This window comes from Tachypleus tridentatus, chromosome 10 (genome assembly GCF_004210375.1).
Source record: "Tachypleus tridentatus isolate NWPU-2018 chromosome 10, ASM421037v1, whole genome shotgun sequence".
NCBI classification, from domain to species: domain Eukaryota; kingdom Metazoa; phylum Arthropoda; class Merostomata; order Xiphosura; family Limulidae; genus Tachypleus; species Tachypleus tridentatus.
Genome location: NC_134834.1, coordinates 82950248 through 82968562, shown reverse-complemented (window position 1 = coordinate 82968562; position 18315 = coordinate 82950248). Strand labels below are relative to the sequence as shown.

At 33.2% G+C, this 18315-nt stretch overlaps 2 protein-coding genes across 5 annotated transcripts in view; one reads left to right on the top strand and one right to left on the bottom strand.

Moving 5' to 3' along the window:
- Window positions 1-339: 339 nt before the first annotated feature.
- Atg8a (GABA type A receptor-associated protein autophagy-related 8a) lies at window positions 340-10324 on the bottom strand. The gene is made up of 3 exons (XM_076462467.1): window positions 10132-10324; window positions 1689-1886; window positions 340-1488 (listed from the first exon to the last, which is right to left on the bottom strand). Exons 1-3 carry the CDS (start codon window positions 10219-10221, stop codon window positions 1423-1425), a joined length of 354 nt encoding a protein of 117 aa, XP_076318582.1. The 5' UTR covers window positions 10222-10324; the 3' UTR covers window positions 340-1422.
- Window positions 10325-14770: 4446 nt separating this feature from the next.
- Window positions 14771-18315, top strand: part of LOC143229729 (pleckstrin homology domain-containing family M member 2-like) — a 65829-nt gene continuing 62284 nt past the window's right edge. For all 4 annotated transcript variants that reach the window (XR_013016027.1, XM_076462466.1, XM_076462465.1 and 1 more), the window contains exon 1: window positions 14771-15056. Coding sequence is in view for 3 of the 4 variants with exons in the window: in XM_076462466.1 (XP_076318581.1) it covers window positions 14946-15056 (111 nt within the window). In the remaining variant the exon portion in view is untranslated. The remainder of the gene's footprint in view (window positions 15057-18315) is intronic.

Genomic DNA, 18315 nt, shown 5'->3' with positions numbered 1-18315 from the left:
AATATTCACATTAAAAGCCTGAGAAGTTACGGAACATTGTGTTTTAAACATGTAAACCACTCTTTTTTAAGATAATCAAATTTTTCATTCTAATACTTGTGTTTACTAGTCAATAGTTCAGAATATATTGAGAAGATTTTGGTCTGTGTTCAGTGACACTCCATCTACTGCTAAATGTTTATAACCAAAATTTCAATTTTTATTTATTTTTTGACTTGTTACTTTCTTCAAAGAACAACAACAAATAAAACAATACATAACAGTTTTTAAATCTGTGTCACATTAGAATGAGTGTGTCATCACCTGAGTACCTAATAATTTTACAAATGAGAAGCCAAATTTTGAGCTACGTATTTAATTTTTCCATCAATACTTAGATATACAATTCAATTTCATGAACATTCAAATTTAAAAGCAAAACTATTTTAAATGACTGCAAACCTAAAACATAATTTAAAGGTTGCAAATAGGTTTTCATTTTAAATGTTATTTAAATTTGCTTAAATAAACTTTCACCTGGTATTGTTTAAGTATTTATGATACCCAAATTGTTATAACATATAATACTGTAATACAATGACTGATAAAATCTACAACAATAGTAAAATATTCAGCAGTTTTCTCTTGAATGTAATTTTATAAGTATTTTTAACTGAAAACTATGTTTAATCATGGAAAAACTTAAACTAATACTGTTTGCAAAAGCATCTACAGTAAAGAAAAAGTATTTTAAAATAATATACCTTAAAATCCTAGTGTTTATTGTTAAAAAAACATTATCACCAAACTGTTGGAACACACAAATGTGTACAACCTTAAACAATAAACCTAATAAACTTATACAGAAAAATATGCAGCAATCTCTAACAACAAATATTTTTGTTTAAAGACCATAATTAAACATAGAATGTCAAACAAATTTATTTATAACTGAAAAAAAGAAAATGACATATTAGTATATGTTGTTGTTTTTCACCTTGTATATAAGAGCTACATTATAGCACTTGCAATTACCATAAAAATGATCTCAACTACAATATGTACAAACTATGCCAAAATCAATCGAAAAATAAATAGTTGTGCATCTTTCCCAAAGTATGCTAAAACATCCAATGTGACTAAATCTACAAAGTAATAAAACATATATTAACAATATGCATGGAGTTTATACACACTGACTGAAGAAGAAAATTTTTGAGCCATGCAAGCAGAAGAGCATGAACTAAATGTTTAAAAACTTACACAGGAATTATTTATAACAAGTAACCTAGGCAAATTTTATAATGTAAGATCCTATAGCTGAATGTATGGTATATGATAATAGCACTTTTGTTTGTGAATGTCTGGTTTATTTTATTAAATAATATTACAGAATTTTGACAGACACAGCTGGAAATATAAATTTGAGGTACTTCTTCCTTACTAAACTCCATAGACACTCTCATCACTATAGGCTATATATAAGAAGAAGTCTTCTTCATGGTGTTCCTATAATGAAATAACAGAAATTAAAAGCATTTGTGTCAGATAAGCACCGAAAAAAGTGTAAAAGTATATAAAAAGAAATTGAAGGGGTTAACATGCTAAAAATATCTGAAATATGAAGTCTTATAAGAATTATTTTATAAAATAATATGCAGAAACATAACTAAAAAACATAAATTCTTCTATTTCTATGGTGTGTATACCTGATATAAAGAGCCCATGGTTGCACTGGTAGGAGGAATTACATTATTGACAAAGAAAAACAATGCATCTTCTGGACGTAAGTGAATTCGTTTTCGAATAAGGAAATAAAACTGTCCAACTGTAAGGTCTGACGGCACAAGATATTTTTTTTTATCCAAATCACCAATGCGGGCTTTAGGAGCTTTTTCTACAATGACCTAATGAAAAACAAAATTTATTACAAGATGAAAAACACTGCTTTTCAAAATGAGAAATTATACCAAAGAGAAGACAGTTTATTTTACATATTCAAATTAATATATGTATGAAAAGGAAGGTCAGGATTTTAAGATTAAATATAATAAAACTTCTTTGAAGAGGTAGTTTGCATATGACTTGCACATTTTTCATCATATGTTGTTCATGACATTGTGTATAAAGTTTAAAATATCAGTGGTTTGAGCTATTTTCAAATCAAACTAATTTTTCTACAACTTCATATCATAACAAAAATGTCATTAATATATTATTTAAAAAACAACAAAACTTTTTTCAGTTTAAGATTTTTTTCAATTATTATGTTCTTGAAATGCTGAGAAGGTTGTTTTGGTTTGGTATATGTGGAACTTTCATAACTTTTGACACATGACTAGCTGAGGACATTGTAGTAATACAGTTTTTACTTACTGAACAGCAATTTCAGGTAAAATAAAAACTTTATTATAGATAACTAATATTACAGCTTGTCTTCAAGGTTTTAGAGTCACTTATTGGTTTTATATCAAATTACTGCACTTATAACCAATTCTACTCATTTCACAGATAATGCTGCAATATATACAATTTCACATGCATTAAATATGCCATCATGATAGGTTTGAATGTTGTTTGGCTTTTTGACTTAACAGGTAATTTATAAAATGGTGACTTCTAATTATTTTCTTTCTCTTTATTTTTTATTTATTCTTTAAAACTATTCATAATTGTTTTGATCAATTATACATAGTTTAACATGCACTGTAAGTTTAGAAACACAGTGATACAATATTTATAGTAGAAAATAAGATATGTGCCACTGAATCTTTCATATACATGGCTTCAAAAGCACATTTCAGATTTTTTATAGCACATGCATATGTATACATGTACACAGACATTAATAGATAGCATTTATCTTTCTAAATAGGTTATCATGTTTTACTTAGAATGAAAGCTTTCATGCTGTCCATGGTTTACAACATTTGATGCTTAAGTTTTAACATGTGTAGTTAGATTTAAAATGTATGGGGATAAATGGTTGCCTTGATTTTACATTCTAAACATTTTAAAGGCATAAAAAGAAAATTTAATTAGTGATATTGATTTCAATGGACAATTTCAATTCAGAAATATATGTATATAAAGTACAGACTTCATGAAAATGTATATTATTTCCAAGAATAATTATTGTCAAAGAAATCTTATTTTTAAAGTGAATTGTTAGATAAAGGACTAGTGAAAGTTAACATTTTCTTCATCTGAAAATGTATTTTAAATACATACCTCTCCACACAGAAAGCTATCTTCCCCATGCCTCTGTCTCAGAAATTTGTGTGCCATTATCCTTTAGTCAACTCCCACCTAAGCTCATAAGATTTCTCATGACTTGCACGGCTGCATAATGTTGTTATGCAGTAAAAACCTTCCACAATCTCCATCTATATTTTTACACTCATGATCTTCCTTCTATGACAAGTCAAGGAATACAAAGTTGAGTTAGAAGAGGGGAGGAAGTGTGTGAAGGGGTGAGTAACTATAAAAAATACATTTTCAAATAAGGAAAATGTTAACTTCTGAGGCAACACACACATCTGCACAAAGATGGCTAGAATCTCACATTAATATGGTGGACAAACAATTGTAAATGTTACCTAAATGTTTTCCTTTCAGATAACACCCTCAAACAAAACCCAAGGAATATGACACCTGAAGGCAAGGACTCCATAGAGGTACAACTTGTGACAGATCACATCTCATCTTTTCCAGGGTACACATATTATCCATATGGAAAGGGAAGAAGAGGCAAACAAGCCTCATGTGTCCTATGTATTAGAGGAATAAGAACAAGTACTTTTGCATAAGAGGTTTTAGAGCTAATATATGTAGCATGGTTAGGGCTCATTCAGACTGTATAGATCGTTCATCTCAACAATACCATTAGACTTTTTGGACTGCCATCAGCTGCATGAGGAGTGCACAAAATACATGTCATAGTTTGTATAATGTTAGTATGCACATTGATCTAACAGAACAGACATTAAGCACAACAGATGGACATGATTTATTAGGAAGTGTTCACCTCAATTGAACTGAACAAGAGATGGTTGCAGATATTTGGTGGGTCAACTCCAGTCCAAAACCAGGTGGCATAAAGTATGTCTTCCATTCCATGGTAGGAAGAGAGTCCAAACCATTTTTACCTCATAAACAGGCAAATTATTGGAAGCAAATGGTGTAAACCAGTGTTTCCCAAAGTGTGGTCTGCAACCAGGTCCCAGTCCATGAAAAGAAAATGCCGTTTTGTCGAAAACTAAAAAAATATTAAATTAATTTTAACCTTTTTGCTCACAACTGACAGTTTTAAACTTTATCCAAGCCCTTGTTGTATATTAAAGAAAAATGTAACTAAACTAGTTAATATAAATATATTCTAATAAAAAAATCAATATTTTGAAATACGTTATAATTTAAATTTTCATTTAATCTAACTTGAAGGTCTCAGTATTTCAACTAAGCTAATAAAACAGGAAGAAAAAGTGAGGAGAGAGAGAGAAAATTGTTTGCAACTTAGTTTGTACTAACTAAAAATTTTTCAAGTTGTTCATTTTTAAGAAAATCCCTCTCCAATATGGAAAAATGGCAGAATAAATATTCATCACACAAGAAAACCTCAAGCAATGCAGAAAAGCAGCTTAATTCTAGTGACACTGGAGTTAATGAAAATATGCTTAATTAAAATCATTTATGTGATATGCAGCTTGGTAGCAAAGAAAAAAACAACAACAAAGACCTACTGGATAACAGTATTGAGATGAATATTTGAAATATAGCTTTATAAGTACAGTAGCAATAATGACTTGCCAGTATGTGTTAGTTTTTCAACATTATCAAACAAGAGCATGAAACTATTGAAACTGAAATGCCACTTGGATACCCGACATCCAGAATATTTGAGTGAGTCAACAGATTCTTTCATAAATAAGAAAAATGAAATAGTTTTTTCCCAAACAATTTCATACACCTTTTCCATGAGATCTTCCAATAAAGACTTATCATGGCCTCATATAAAGTTTCAAAACTAAGAGCCTAGACAGGTTATCCGCATGCTTTTGGTGAAACGTTAATACTTCCTGCAGTGAAAATAATTACACCTCGTGTTTATAAAAAACAAGAAAATCAGTTGAATTTACTGTCCCTATCTAATAATACAGTGAAGCATAGAACAGTAAACATGGTGAAATATATAAAAAAAACATATGTAGATTTGACTGTAGTCAGTTTTTTCATTACAAGTGGATAAATGCACAGACATAGCAAATAATGTCAGTTTATTGTGCTTTGTAAGACATGATTCTAAGGACACAATTCATGAAGATTTATTGTTTTGTAAACCACTTCTAACAAGAACAACAGCTGACAAAATTTTTTAATTTAATCAATAATTTTATAATTCAGAATGGTATTTAACAGAAAAAATATGTTGAATTGGGTAATTAAGATGGCCTATTCATGTGACATTTTGGCTTCTTAAATGCATTAAATTTACAAGGTGCTAACAAATATTTTTGAAGTCCCGAAAAAGATAGAAGCAGCTATAAAAAAAATTAACTTGTGGGTATATTGAGTTGAGAATGGAAATTACAAGTATTTCTCTACTTTAACAGAATTATAAAACCAAGATGTTTAATTGGCAGGGAAACAGGAAGTTGGGTTAACAGATGGTAAAGAACTAAGGTTAAGCCAACCAGAGGGTATGACAAAGAGTATCTATAGTCAAGGCCAGGACCCAAGGTAAAAGCCAGAAAGGGTAGTGAGTATTAGGACAAATAAAAGACCAGGCCTAGAAGAAGACAATAACAGCAAGGGTTAAGGGATGAAGAACAGATGATCCAAAGGAAGGAATTATGAAAGTCAGAGTTGTCAATATAATAAGTAGATTCCTCAAGAAACAGAACTCTCAATGAAAACAGTCAGATGAGATATTTACTGTGGGCAGAACATGGTCCAGGAAAGAGAGGAGTCCATAACCTGGTCACAGTACCCATTATGTGGCTGGTAAGAAAACAAACCCATGGAGAATTGGCTTAAGAAAGAAGGTTCACAGTTTGCAAGCATGGTATTTGGAATTGAAAAAATCTAAGGTGATTAATTTGTATAAAAATTAAGGAGTTGTTGGAATGGAACATACTGAAATGATCCATTAGAAGTGGTAATAATAGTATCATGTCCAACAGTATACTTGAAGTTCAAGCATATGGGTATGGAGAGAGGACTCATTCTGGGTCCACAGGACAGATGTAAAAAGAAAAAAAGAGAGATACAAGGAAGATTCCTGAAAAGATAGGAAAGCATAAATAAAGAGTTACAGGTTTAGACTGGGTGGAAGTAATAAAACACCAAACAAGTACTGGAATGAAAGTGGGGACAGAAGAACCACTGAAGTAAAATAATATGCAAGGCATCCTAGTTGCTACAGAAGAAACAACTAAGGAGGTATCTATACTTGTGACACAAAGGGATAAGATGTTGAACCTAGATGAGAGCAGAAGGAGAAAGGAAACAAAATGAGGGCTGAAATGAAAAGGGTAAGGGAAGTGGAAACAAAGCCCATGGGCAAATGTTGAAAAACCAGTGAGGACAGTCGGGCGCTTATGGAATCTGACATAGCAGAAACATCATAAATGAGCTCAGCATGACTTACACTGGATAGAAGGTGAACTGGGAAATAAAAAGAACAGGGAACTAAGGACAAAAAAGAGGTGCAATGGTGGAGGGTAAGGTTGGAGACAATGTGGAAACAACTTAAAGCAAGGACTGATGTGCCAAACATGTGATAAGTTAAAAGTAAAGTAAAATTATTAAAATTCGCAAAAGGGAATCAAGGTAAAACAAAACAAAGTTTAATTTTTGAATTAATAGCATAAATAGCATTAAATTCAATTGTTATATTTAATTTACAACAGTAAGAGAAACTATGGTAATACAAGTTGTAAAGGGGTCCAGCATCTAAAAGGCTGAGGTCCTGGCAGAGCCACAGACCAGTGACCCACAGTCTAGTTTTGATCAAATGAGAGCAAGATATATAGTTAGCATAGGACATCAATCTGCTCCCCGAGTGGTGGAAGAGAGGGCACTGAGGATATTCAGTGTTCTTATATATTTGACTCGTAGCTACTTGATGTGTAGTATAAAGGTCAGCTTATGGTCAAAGATAAGACTCAAGAACTTTGTCTCAGAGGCCACAACTTCATTGATACAAAGTTCAAGATCAGGGTGAATACCCTGTTGGCAGCAAAAGTGCATGCAAGCAGTTTTAGGCAGAGAGAATATAAAACCATTTGCTGTGGTCCATTTCAGTAAATGATTCAGGGCGGTCTGTAGCTGCCTCTCAATATAATTCATGTACGATGACTGGCATGTGATGTGAAAGTTGTCAACATAGAGCCCGTTTGCAACATTAAGAGGGAGTTGTTCAGTGATGGCATTAATCTTTATATGGAAAGTGTGACACTCAAAACACAGCTCCAAGGGACACCAAGTTCTTATAGAAAAAAACAGGAAAATGTCAAACCCACATGAACTTGGAATCACCTGTCCATTAAAAAAGTGTTAATAAAAATGAGCAAATGACCATGTAACCCATATAAATAGAGGTCTCGCAAAATGCTATACCTCCATGTAGTATCATAAGCCTTCTCAAGGTCAAAGAATATTAATATAATGTGTCGTTTGAGAAAGGCTTCTCCGATTGACATTTCAAGTCGAATTAGGTGGTCCATGGTGGAGCATTGTCATTGGAACACACACTGGGTGGGTAAGAGGAGGTTGTTTGATTCAAGGAACCAAACAAGATGAGCATTAACCATTGTCTCTAAGGTCTTACAGAGACAGCTCATCAAAGCAATTGGACAGTAGTTTGAAGGAATCTTGGGATCTTTCTCAGGCTTAGAGAAAGGTAAAATGGTCTCCTGCCATATACAGTTAAAAACAATCAAAAGAATAACAAGAGATAGGTGGTGCAGCATCTCGTAGTGTACATCATCAGTTTTGACTGATGAAGGACCAGTTTGAGTTCCACCAGTGTAAAGGAGTTATTACAGTCATAGAGACAATCAGCTCGAAAGGAAAAAGGTGATTGCTCTGCCCGAGTATTGATGGCTAAGAAGGAGGATGAAGCAGTAGTGCTAGATGCCGAGCAAAAGTTTTCACATGGTGCACAAAATTTGTTTTTATGACATTGCATACTTTTTGTTAGACCAGTGCATTAAACTTCATTATTTTCTATATTAATTTTTAGTATAAATGGTTGATATTAACAAGCTAAAAGTAAAATTCCATGACTTTTCAGGACTAAACTGCCATATTCAAGGATATAATTTACTGCTTCTAACATAACATGGATCACTGTTTTATTATACTTTATAAAAAATGCAGTAATGACAACAAAAAACATTCTAGCAATAAAACAAAAAGTGAAACACAAGTGAAAAAAGTTAAAATTTCTCCCATTCTACACGAATACTTTGCATCATGCATGGTAAATATTCAGAATATGTTTTAGCAGCCAAGTAACCAAAGTGCTGCTATTCAACCATGCTGGATTTAATGTTTTTCTATGGCGTACTTTGTTAATGCCTAAAATATCAAAAAAACAATTTTCAAACAGAAAATTAATGAAAAAGGTCTTCAAAACATTAAATGAAATTCTAAATGATCACATACTAATGAACAAAACTCTTAAATTTCTCATCACTTACAGTCACCTAACTATACCTCAACTTTTTTCCAACTTAGGAATGTCAAGTGATAAAACCTTGCATCTTTCTCCCAAACAGTGTTTTGGTTGGAGTTAAAAATTTTGTGGTGGGTAACCAAAACCATAGACAATATTATTTATATCAATCATCAATAGGCATGCTAATCACTAACCAGTACTTTTAAACATTTTAGATTATAAAGTAAAACTAATAAGAATATAGAAGAGAAAATAATACTGTATTTAAGAACCTTATTAACCCTGAAAATCAGATGACTGACATAAAAAATATTTTACAACAGGGCAAAAAATTCAAGTATTTTGACAAAGAACAATCACTGTATAACATGTAACTTAATTAGGTACAAGTTTGGGGAGTCTTCAGTGTCAAATGTCTGCATATTTCATACATCTATGTTTTGCTGTTTGGGTTTATATTTTTACATCTTTTTTATTATTATTAATGATTAAGAACTTAAGACTAAATATGTTGTTAATTATTTCAGAAGTGTTTGTGTTGAAGATAGCAATAGGAACATCTGAAACATCATTATTATATATTACATCAAAATTGATGCAGAGTTTTTTAATTCCACCAAATAAGTCTTGAGCTTAATTTCTTTCTAATAATATCACATAAAAAAAAATGTGATATGTATTACCTTGCAGATGGAGATTCATAATTGAAAGCACACTGTTGTTCTGTTCTGCCATTCTAGTGCATTTCTCATTTTATGGTTCAAATTTTTCAGATTGATTTTTCACAAAACTTTAATAAATACAATATGGCTTATCATCCATAAAAACAGATGTGAAAGTGATGAGTTTAGACTTTTAAATACCTCTAACAATCAGAGATTATTGCCAGCACTGAAAAAATTATTTTCCAAATTCAGTTTTGGTCAGAAGGTACTGACAATAACAACATAAATGTACACGAAAGATAAAATGAACTTTAAACTAGTACTACACTGGCCAATACAACTTACAAGCTATGGCTCGATATTGATGCTTATAAGTTATAGCCTATAGCATACAAATGTATTATTGGTCTAGCTGTAGTGCTAGTAATAATAATAATATACAATAAAATAATTTGGTGAATATTACTACATTAGATTTAACATTATATTTCATGTTATACTTACATATTCTGTAGCACTTAAGTCTAGCCATATTCAAATGTTATTTATGGTTTAACGTTTAGGCTTAGTAATATTCACAGGGCTTGTACGTACTGATAGTGAGTATTACTAAAAGTACTAGTTATAATGCTGTGAATATTACTAAGCCTAAAATTAAATCATAACATTTTCGTAAGTTTAAACTTGAGACTGCTACATTATCTAAGCAACACTAAGTTAATGGCAATAACACAGCTTACACTTTATAGTATTAGTCAGTTAGTCACTGAATTTGTAACATAAACTATAATTGTTTGAACATACTGGAACTCGATCTGGGTATTTCTTTCTTATTTTCTCTCCCTCAGCCCTTCGCTTTTCGAAAGGATGCTCTTCTTTGTACTGCCACTTCATTTTTATACTTCAAAGGTCATAAACTAGACAAAAATTTTGTTTTCTCAATATTAACCCCCTTGCCAACAATTCAGGAACTGCTTATGACATGAGTAAACAAAAGGTGGCATCACACTTGGAATATTAAAGAAATCATTCAAGCCTAAAAAATATATAATTTCTCTTATTTTATTTATATATGTTACAACATCAAAAAAGTATATTGCAACATTATGAACCTCGAAAGAAACTAGTGCGATCATGAAGTTTTATCAAATTAAAATGACATCTCATTGAAATTACTAACAAGTACAAAAAGACGAATGTACAGAAGACTGGTGGAACAACAGTAAGTCTTCGGATTCACAGTGCTAAAATCAGAGAGTCGATTTCTGTCAGTAGACACAGCCCGATATGGCTTTGCTGTAAGAAAAGCACACAATACTCCATCCCTTGATTATATAAATAAATAAGTTTGGTCTGTCGAAACAAGTAGAAGTGTTTTTTTTGTTAATTCTTTAATTTTTTGCGTTATTTTTCTTGATGCGCTCTTATTATCTTTAAGTTTCTGAAATAAATCAATGCAAATTGAAGTAAATATAAAACATGTAAAAAGCTACATTTCAGATGTTTAACGCAAAATCGTTGTTATATCCTGTTTCTAATATTAAATACAACATTTTCAATAAGCTGCAGACAACTAATGGAAATTGCAAATATGCTTAAGGCTGAACAATAAGTGGTGAATAAAGGCATAAATACAAACAAGGTGGAGAAAGGATATTGGGCAATATTGCTATGGGTCATCCCTTAAACTGCAGACAATGAGAATGGTGTTATAATCCATCTTAGTTTTATTTTTCTTAAGAATAAGTCTATCGAACCAAATCTTAATTGCCCTAAAAATTAAGAGGTATGTAAGAACACGATTTGGAATTGATAATTTGTCAACCATAAGTATCAATAAAAGTGCGCACACACAAATGCGTGCTTACAGAAAAGTTAAACACTCAGAAAGTAATGGAAGAGCACATTCCATTTTAGTCAGTTAATTTTAACCAAACAACTGTTTTAGATTGAGCAGGAGAACTTTTGCACTAATTGTGGACAAAACATTGATATTCCATCAATTGGTGATTTTCACTCAGGAGTTTGCTTGTTTGTTTGGAATTAAGCACAAAGATACACAATAGGCTATCTGTGGCTTGCACAACAGGGTGTCAAAACCCTGTTTCTAACGATGTGAGTCCGAAAACATACCACTGTGGCACTGGTAGGCTTCACTTAGAAAATCATAAGAATAGGTGAAAAATAAGAGGAGGACAACTTCCCTTTCAATCGTCTTTCCAAATTAAAGTGCGAACTGGGGGGTATTTACATATTTTGAAAAAAAAATACATTTAGAATAACGATCTTTACGTTTCAAATAAATATAAACAAATACTTTTATTTAAATCAACGTTTCACCTCTGTGGTTTCTTAGGAGAATATTCCATTGCAGTCATTGGTTCTTCAACCAAATAACTATCCTACTTTGATAGAAAACTTCATAAGCATCTTGGCTGAACACTGCTGACCCAGCCTTTTTTTGTCAACCATCAGTCAGTCTCACCTCACGTCATTAACTATCTTTTCCCTCGGCGAACTCGAAATCCACCTAGGACTAAACATTCTTCCTTAACAGGAAAGTCATCAAGATTTCAGTCTCGTTGATGCCTGGAGTTTTCGAAGCAATTTTACCTTCACCTTAGAGAAAGTTTGTGCTTTGCACATATAGTCTTCGTTGCTCCATTGACAAGTAAAGACATACCTGATCGACTGAGGCACTCTTCTCTAACCTTGCAGGAAAGAATGGCACGTGTTGTGTCAACTGAAGGCAATATCTGTCACGAAGGTGGATTTCCTCATTTGCAGGGTACCTAATTTCTCATTGATGGCTCAGCTAGTTACCTTTTTTTTTTTTTTAGAGGGAGGTCCTAGATGATGGTCTGAGCATTTATGAGTGCTTGCCATTTCGCAGGACAGTGAGCCTTGTTGTAGCATTGGAGCTTGTCCATCTTCAGTGTTTCTTGTCTGTGATACTCCATCATGCAGATTTCACTATTAAGGTTTAACTTCAGGGAAAAACTTCTTACACTTTCTGAGTATTCTAGATGATACTCATTCCTTCCCTATCTAAGTCAACAGCACCAGAGCGGTAGTTTATAGAGATATTTGGAGCAACTAAGAGAATTTTCTTTCGATGGAAGACTTCTTTGAAATCCATCCACTCTACTAACTTGCCACACTCTCTCAGATTGTTGCCTAACTTTCAACAGAACATATACACTTTGACACTCAAAAAATGCCATTTTACCCATACTACAATGTGCATTCACTGTCTTCTTAATAATATCATGTGATTTACATTCTTTTCATCGGCACTTCATACCCGCAATAGTGATCACAATTCCAACATTATCTACACCTCCTTTCTTTACTCTCTGGTATATCAAAGAGTTTTGGCAAAGGAAAGAATCCGGCATGCAAAGACAAAAAGTTCCTGAATCTTGTCAGGTGTGAAAAATTGGCCACAGGAAATAAAACAGGAAACAGATAAATCCAAGGAAAAAATGTAATTTATTATAAATCCTCATTGTTTGTAAAACAACAAGGTACTATCATACAATAAGAGACAAGTGATCATGAGTTCATATGTGTGACCAAACAAACAAACAAAACGGAGTGAGACTATCAAGATTTACAAAGATTTTTTTAAGTGACTAGCTGAAGTATTCGTTCTCTGGACCGAAGTTATGTAAATTCATGATTAATGAAAGGTTGTTTTAGGAGATGGAAAGTTGCTTCCCTTATATGTAATTGCAAAAAAAATGCTCATAAAAAGAGCAAAACACAAATTTTATTACTGAAACTTTGTGTGTATCTCCCTATAAATTCAATAAACCTCCATAGCAAATTTGGTGAAGGTTCATTTCCAGAGAGAGAAGTAGTGGTAAAAAATACAAAAACATCTACAGAAACGACAAAACGCACAATGCCAAGCTGAAATGTATATGCACTACCACATGGACATATTGAACCTTCATATCAATTTGGGCAAAGATACATCTCTTGCTCTACGACTTAGTTACATAAATATACAACTGACAGTATTATAATATTTAGATATCTTCTTGCTGATGCATGTTCTTCCCTTTGTAGCGTAGGCTAGCGTATAAAAGAGAATCGGTAAAAGAGAATGTCCCCAGGTCAAAATACAAAACAGCGAAGTTAATCCTCATTTTAGCTTCTGCAAAACCAAATTTCTCACTCAGATTTCATCACATTTAACAATAATAGTAAAAAAAGCAATAATATAAATAAAAATATGTGCTCAATATCCCAAAGGATAACTTAAACAACGACTTAATAAAATTAGGTATTTAATTTTTATAATGTTTCCCTCCTATACTAATGAAAATGAATGTACGACTTAAAGGTATAAAATAGCTTGAAAATTTTTCAGTAAATAGAACTACACAAACCTGTTACTAGCAATTAAAAGAGATAATTTTAAGAGTTCTTGCGTGGAAGTTATAATTACAAAAATATAACAGAAACCCTACTCATTCTGCTGTTCCACCTAAATCCATTCAAGTTCTGTATGATTGAAAATATTCTACAAATCTTGTAAAGTCTGTAGGAAGTTTCTTGAGAAATCTGTTAACATCTTAACAATCTGGGCAAAATCTATTCTCTCAGGACCTAAAGTTGTTTTAAAGTTGGTTTCTTGTGTTAATTCAAACATCGACAATCTGTTGATCTAGTACGTTATGGCCTGTTTGGCTTTAATCTACTGGTTCCGATTTTCTTTTATGATTTTGGCTATGTTTTTACTACATTTCGATCTGTAATTCTGATGATAGTAGTCATTAAGGCCTACATGGCCAGATGGGTTAAGGCGTTTGGCTCGCAATCTGAGGGTCATGGGTTTGAATCCCCGTCACACCAAACAAACAAATAATGCTTAATTTATTATTATTTAAAAAACTTCAAACATTGTTTAATATTTTTTCCGTAACAAACATCACTTAGCCAAATTACTTAACGACTACTTATTTGTTTTTTGAATTTCGCGCAAAGCTACACGAGGGCTATCTGCGCTAGCCGTCCTTAATTTAGCAGTGTAAGACTAGAGGGAAGGCAGCTAGTCATAACCACCCACCGCTAACTCTTGGGCTACTCTTTATAACGCCCCCACGGCTGAAAGGGCGAGCATGTTTGGTGTGATGGGGATTCGAAGCAGCGACCCTCGGATTACGAGTCGAGTGCCTTAACCACCTGGCCATGCCGGGCCTGTTAAACATTATAGAGTTTACTGATTGCTCATTTCTTTTTCTGTTGTATTCTAACAATTTACCGAGTAGCCTGGGTCATGTTCTATATGTAACGGTTGTCAAAATATTAAAAAATGTTTCAAAGGTAACTAACACATCGATATTTTGTGTCTATTTTTTTTATTAAACTGTTATTTCTTTTATAAAAAAATGTTGAAAGAAATCACTTTCGTTTTCTGTTTTTATTTCGTGACACTAGGTGTCAACTTACTTATAACTATTAGTTTTACATCTGATAAATAACAGCAGTTTGATTGATGTTTGATATTAGGTAATGTACTGAACGGAGTTTTTAGTGTTGCGTAATATAATCGAAATTTTCAGTTATGTGTGAAATTCAGTTATTTGAATGTTCATATATCTATCGAGATGGTATCTCCGATTGAAAGTATTCCATTCGTAGAAACAGTTGCATCTTTAGAAGCTGGTGATGAAGCTAAAGACAGTCTGTTGAGAAGTGTTCAACTTGCAGTAAGAGAGGTAATTTTCAATACTGTAATGCAAATTAAGTGCTAATAACGTCAAGATTTTTTGTGACGTCATATTTGGTTTGACTCAGAAAAACTACTTAAGGTAAACAAAAGCAATAGGCAATACTGCAACTTGTAAGTGTAATGGTTTCATGTACTGTATTGCATATTAAATACTGTACTATAAACTAAATATGATATAACTAGACATCAAAAATTATAAATGTTTGTAATGTAACTTATTCTTTGTGTTATCCTAAGTACGGCAGTACTTACAACTCCATTTGAGTAGAAGCTAGACAATAATAAATCTTCAAAAGTATTTGAGATACATTATTAGGTGATAAACAAACCTCATACAAAATTATAATCATACAACCACTTGAGAAAGTCAGCAGAGGAAACACAACAAAATTCACAAAATCACACATTTTTCAATCTCATTCGCTAATGTTTCTAAATGTGTAACAAACAGACTCACCACCGTTATAAGTGCAGCAAATGGAACAATGGTACAAGGACTATGCACTAGTGCTAGCATTTTTTTTATACTAAACATCACTTGAAAGAAGAGATATTTGATGCATATCAGGTAATACCTTGAACACAGATTTCATTTTAAAATATACACCTCTGTGCACCCATTTGTATACTGAGTAGTTGGGGTCAAAACAGTGAAGTGGTGTGGTCTTCTCAATTTATAGCAATTCTTCCTCATGGAACTGTGAGTGACACTGAAGAACTAAGATTATATATTAAAACAACATGCTTTATGAGGTTTATGAGATTTACATTTCCTATGATAATGTCAAAGTACTGTGTTAAGATTACTTTTATTATGATGAGTTATGGAAATATGTTATAGAGTTTATATTTGATTGTTTACAAGTCTACAATGTATTTTTTTTAAATACATAACATACACTTGATTACTTCAACATAGTCTTATTTCAATTTATCTTGAAATGTTAAAATTGAAAAATGGTATTCTTCAAACTTTTCCATATGTAAAAATGATACAAAAACATCTACAGAATGATCTACCAGCTTTTAAACTTGGAATATACTCTATGTGGGATAGATTTGCTTACTGTCTAGACTAGGAAATCAAGGTTTCACTGACTTTCAGGTGCCACAAGTGCAAAACATGCTCATGAATATGAAATGTGTATGTCTAGTTACATTATTCAAATATTTTTTAAATTATTATATTGTACTAGTTATTGTTTATTGCTTTATAAAATTAATAAAATTAATCTTAACACAGTACTTTGACATTGTCATATTAAATGCAAATCTCATAAACCTCATAAAGCATGTTTTAATATATAATCGTAGTTCTTCAGTATCACTCACAGTTCCACTATTCTCCCTCGTGGAACTGTCCTCATCACTAGAACTTGTCAGATCTGTGTCAAAAGTAACTGTTCTAGGTTCGTTCAGAGTAGGTATGAATTGATATGGCACTATTCAGCACTGTTTAGAACACAAAGTCAAAACAGACTCTGCCTCTGTTTCTCTGTATGCACTGGCCATGTTTATTTATATACAACGTGCTGGCCTTGGCAGTTTGTTTGGCAACTATTATGTCACAGTACTTTTCCTAGTGGCAAACGTAAAAACTACAACATTCGGATTGCCGCTCGGAAAGGGCTCTTTCTGCACCAAGTTTTATGTTTCATCTATTAGCACATATGTTTTATAAAAAATGTGAACCTGAAAGTTATCAGTATGAGTAGTTCTTTTGACTGCAAAGTTTCCTTTTTTCTGTAAAATTCACCTTTAAACCCTCAATTTCTCATTTTGCATTCGTTGTCTGAAAAATTTTTACAGCATATGCTCCTGTTTTTCCATTCAAAAGGGATTAGATGGGCATTCTAGCTTTCCCAAGTCACAAATGAGGCTGCACTTATGAGACATCTTGGTGGAAACATTTTAATCATAACACACCAAACTCCTCCTGAATTCAAAGAGTATTGGGAATATACTTACCAATGCTACTCTCCTTGCTACCTTGAATTCATAAGAGGAGTTACTGTTGTGAGGGACTTGGAAAAACATTCCAGTCTGAGATCTTACCCAGAGGCTTGGAAGTTATTGTTCCCCACTTCATCTCGGACATGTACTGATGCACTCTCTTTCAATGCCACAGTGGGAGTGCCTCCAGCAGAGTTTGAAAAAATCTGAAGAGCCTTTTGCCCCCTCCATGGTTAGAGAGCTGACAAGTCTATGCTTACACCCATCTCTGTCCCCACCACTCCTTCCATTGTCTGCCTGTATCCACTTTTTTTGCTCATGGGTTGAGGCATTTCCTTGGGTCAATCTTCTCCAGTCCCTAGATGCAAGGTGATTATTTGTTCATGCCCTCAGCTGCTGAAATCTTTGTCCACCAAAGGAAACCTATCTACTTGATCCAGGGCAGGATCCATGGAGGTCGATAGACCTCCTTCTAATAAAGAAAAAAATGTGGTCACAAGCAGAAAGGCTTTTCACTTCATTCTCCTCCACATAAATAAAAGTAACCACTTTGATACAGTGGAACTGTTGGGGTTTTCATTTGAATATAGATGACATTAAGGATTTGATTGACTCTTATTGTCCTGTGTGTCTCTCCTCACAGGAAACATTTCTGACACCTGCTGATGCAGTCACTCTTCAGCAGTTTTCTTTGTACAGAAATGAAAGGTTATGTAATGGACAAATGCATGGAGGGGCTGGCACTGCTGGTCAGTCAGCATGTACCTGCTTTGTCTTTACCATATGATACACTCTTGGAGACTGTAGTCATCTGTGTTTCCTTGGGTCATGCCATCATTATTTGTTCCCTATACCTATCTCCTGAAGAGACCTATGATTAGTCAGACCTTGATGCCCTGATTGAACAGTTATCATCTTCCAAGTTAATCATGGTGTATTTTAATGGACATAATCCTCTCTGGGGTTGTGTTGATATTGATGGAAGGGATTGCTCCATTAAGCATATGCTCTCAGATTACGACCTTTTACTCCTCAATACTGGTTTTTATACTTATTTTTATGCACCTAGTCAGTCTTTTACTACTATTGGTCTCTCAGTCTGCTCCCCTTTGCTTTTCTCTCATTTCTCTTGGGAGGGAGGGTTGACAGTGATCATTTTGAGAGATACTGGCTGTGGTCGGTGCCACCTGTCCTGCATGCCTTGGCATCCGACTGGCCTTCTTTTGCTGCTCTCTTGGAAACTGATCCTGCTGTTGTTTGTAAGCCATTGATAGCATTCAACTGTGGACCAC

What these genes read in the sequence shown, in the direction of transcription:
- Atg8a (XM_076462467.1), bottom strand. Translation starts at nt 10,221, where the DNA reads ATGAAGTGGCAGTACAAAGAAGAGCATCCTTTCGAAAAGCGAAGGGCT. An exon ending in AATACCCAGATCGAGTTCCA is followed by an intron (nt 1,887 to 10,131) that starts GTATGTTCAAAC and finishes GTTTTTCATTAG; the next exon opens with GTCATTGTAGAAAAAGCTCC. An exon ending in CCATGGGCTCTTTATATCAG is followed by an intron (nt 1,489 to 1,688) that starts GTATACACACCA and finishes ATTTCATTATAG; the next exon opens with GAACACCATGAAGAAGACTT.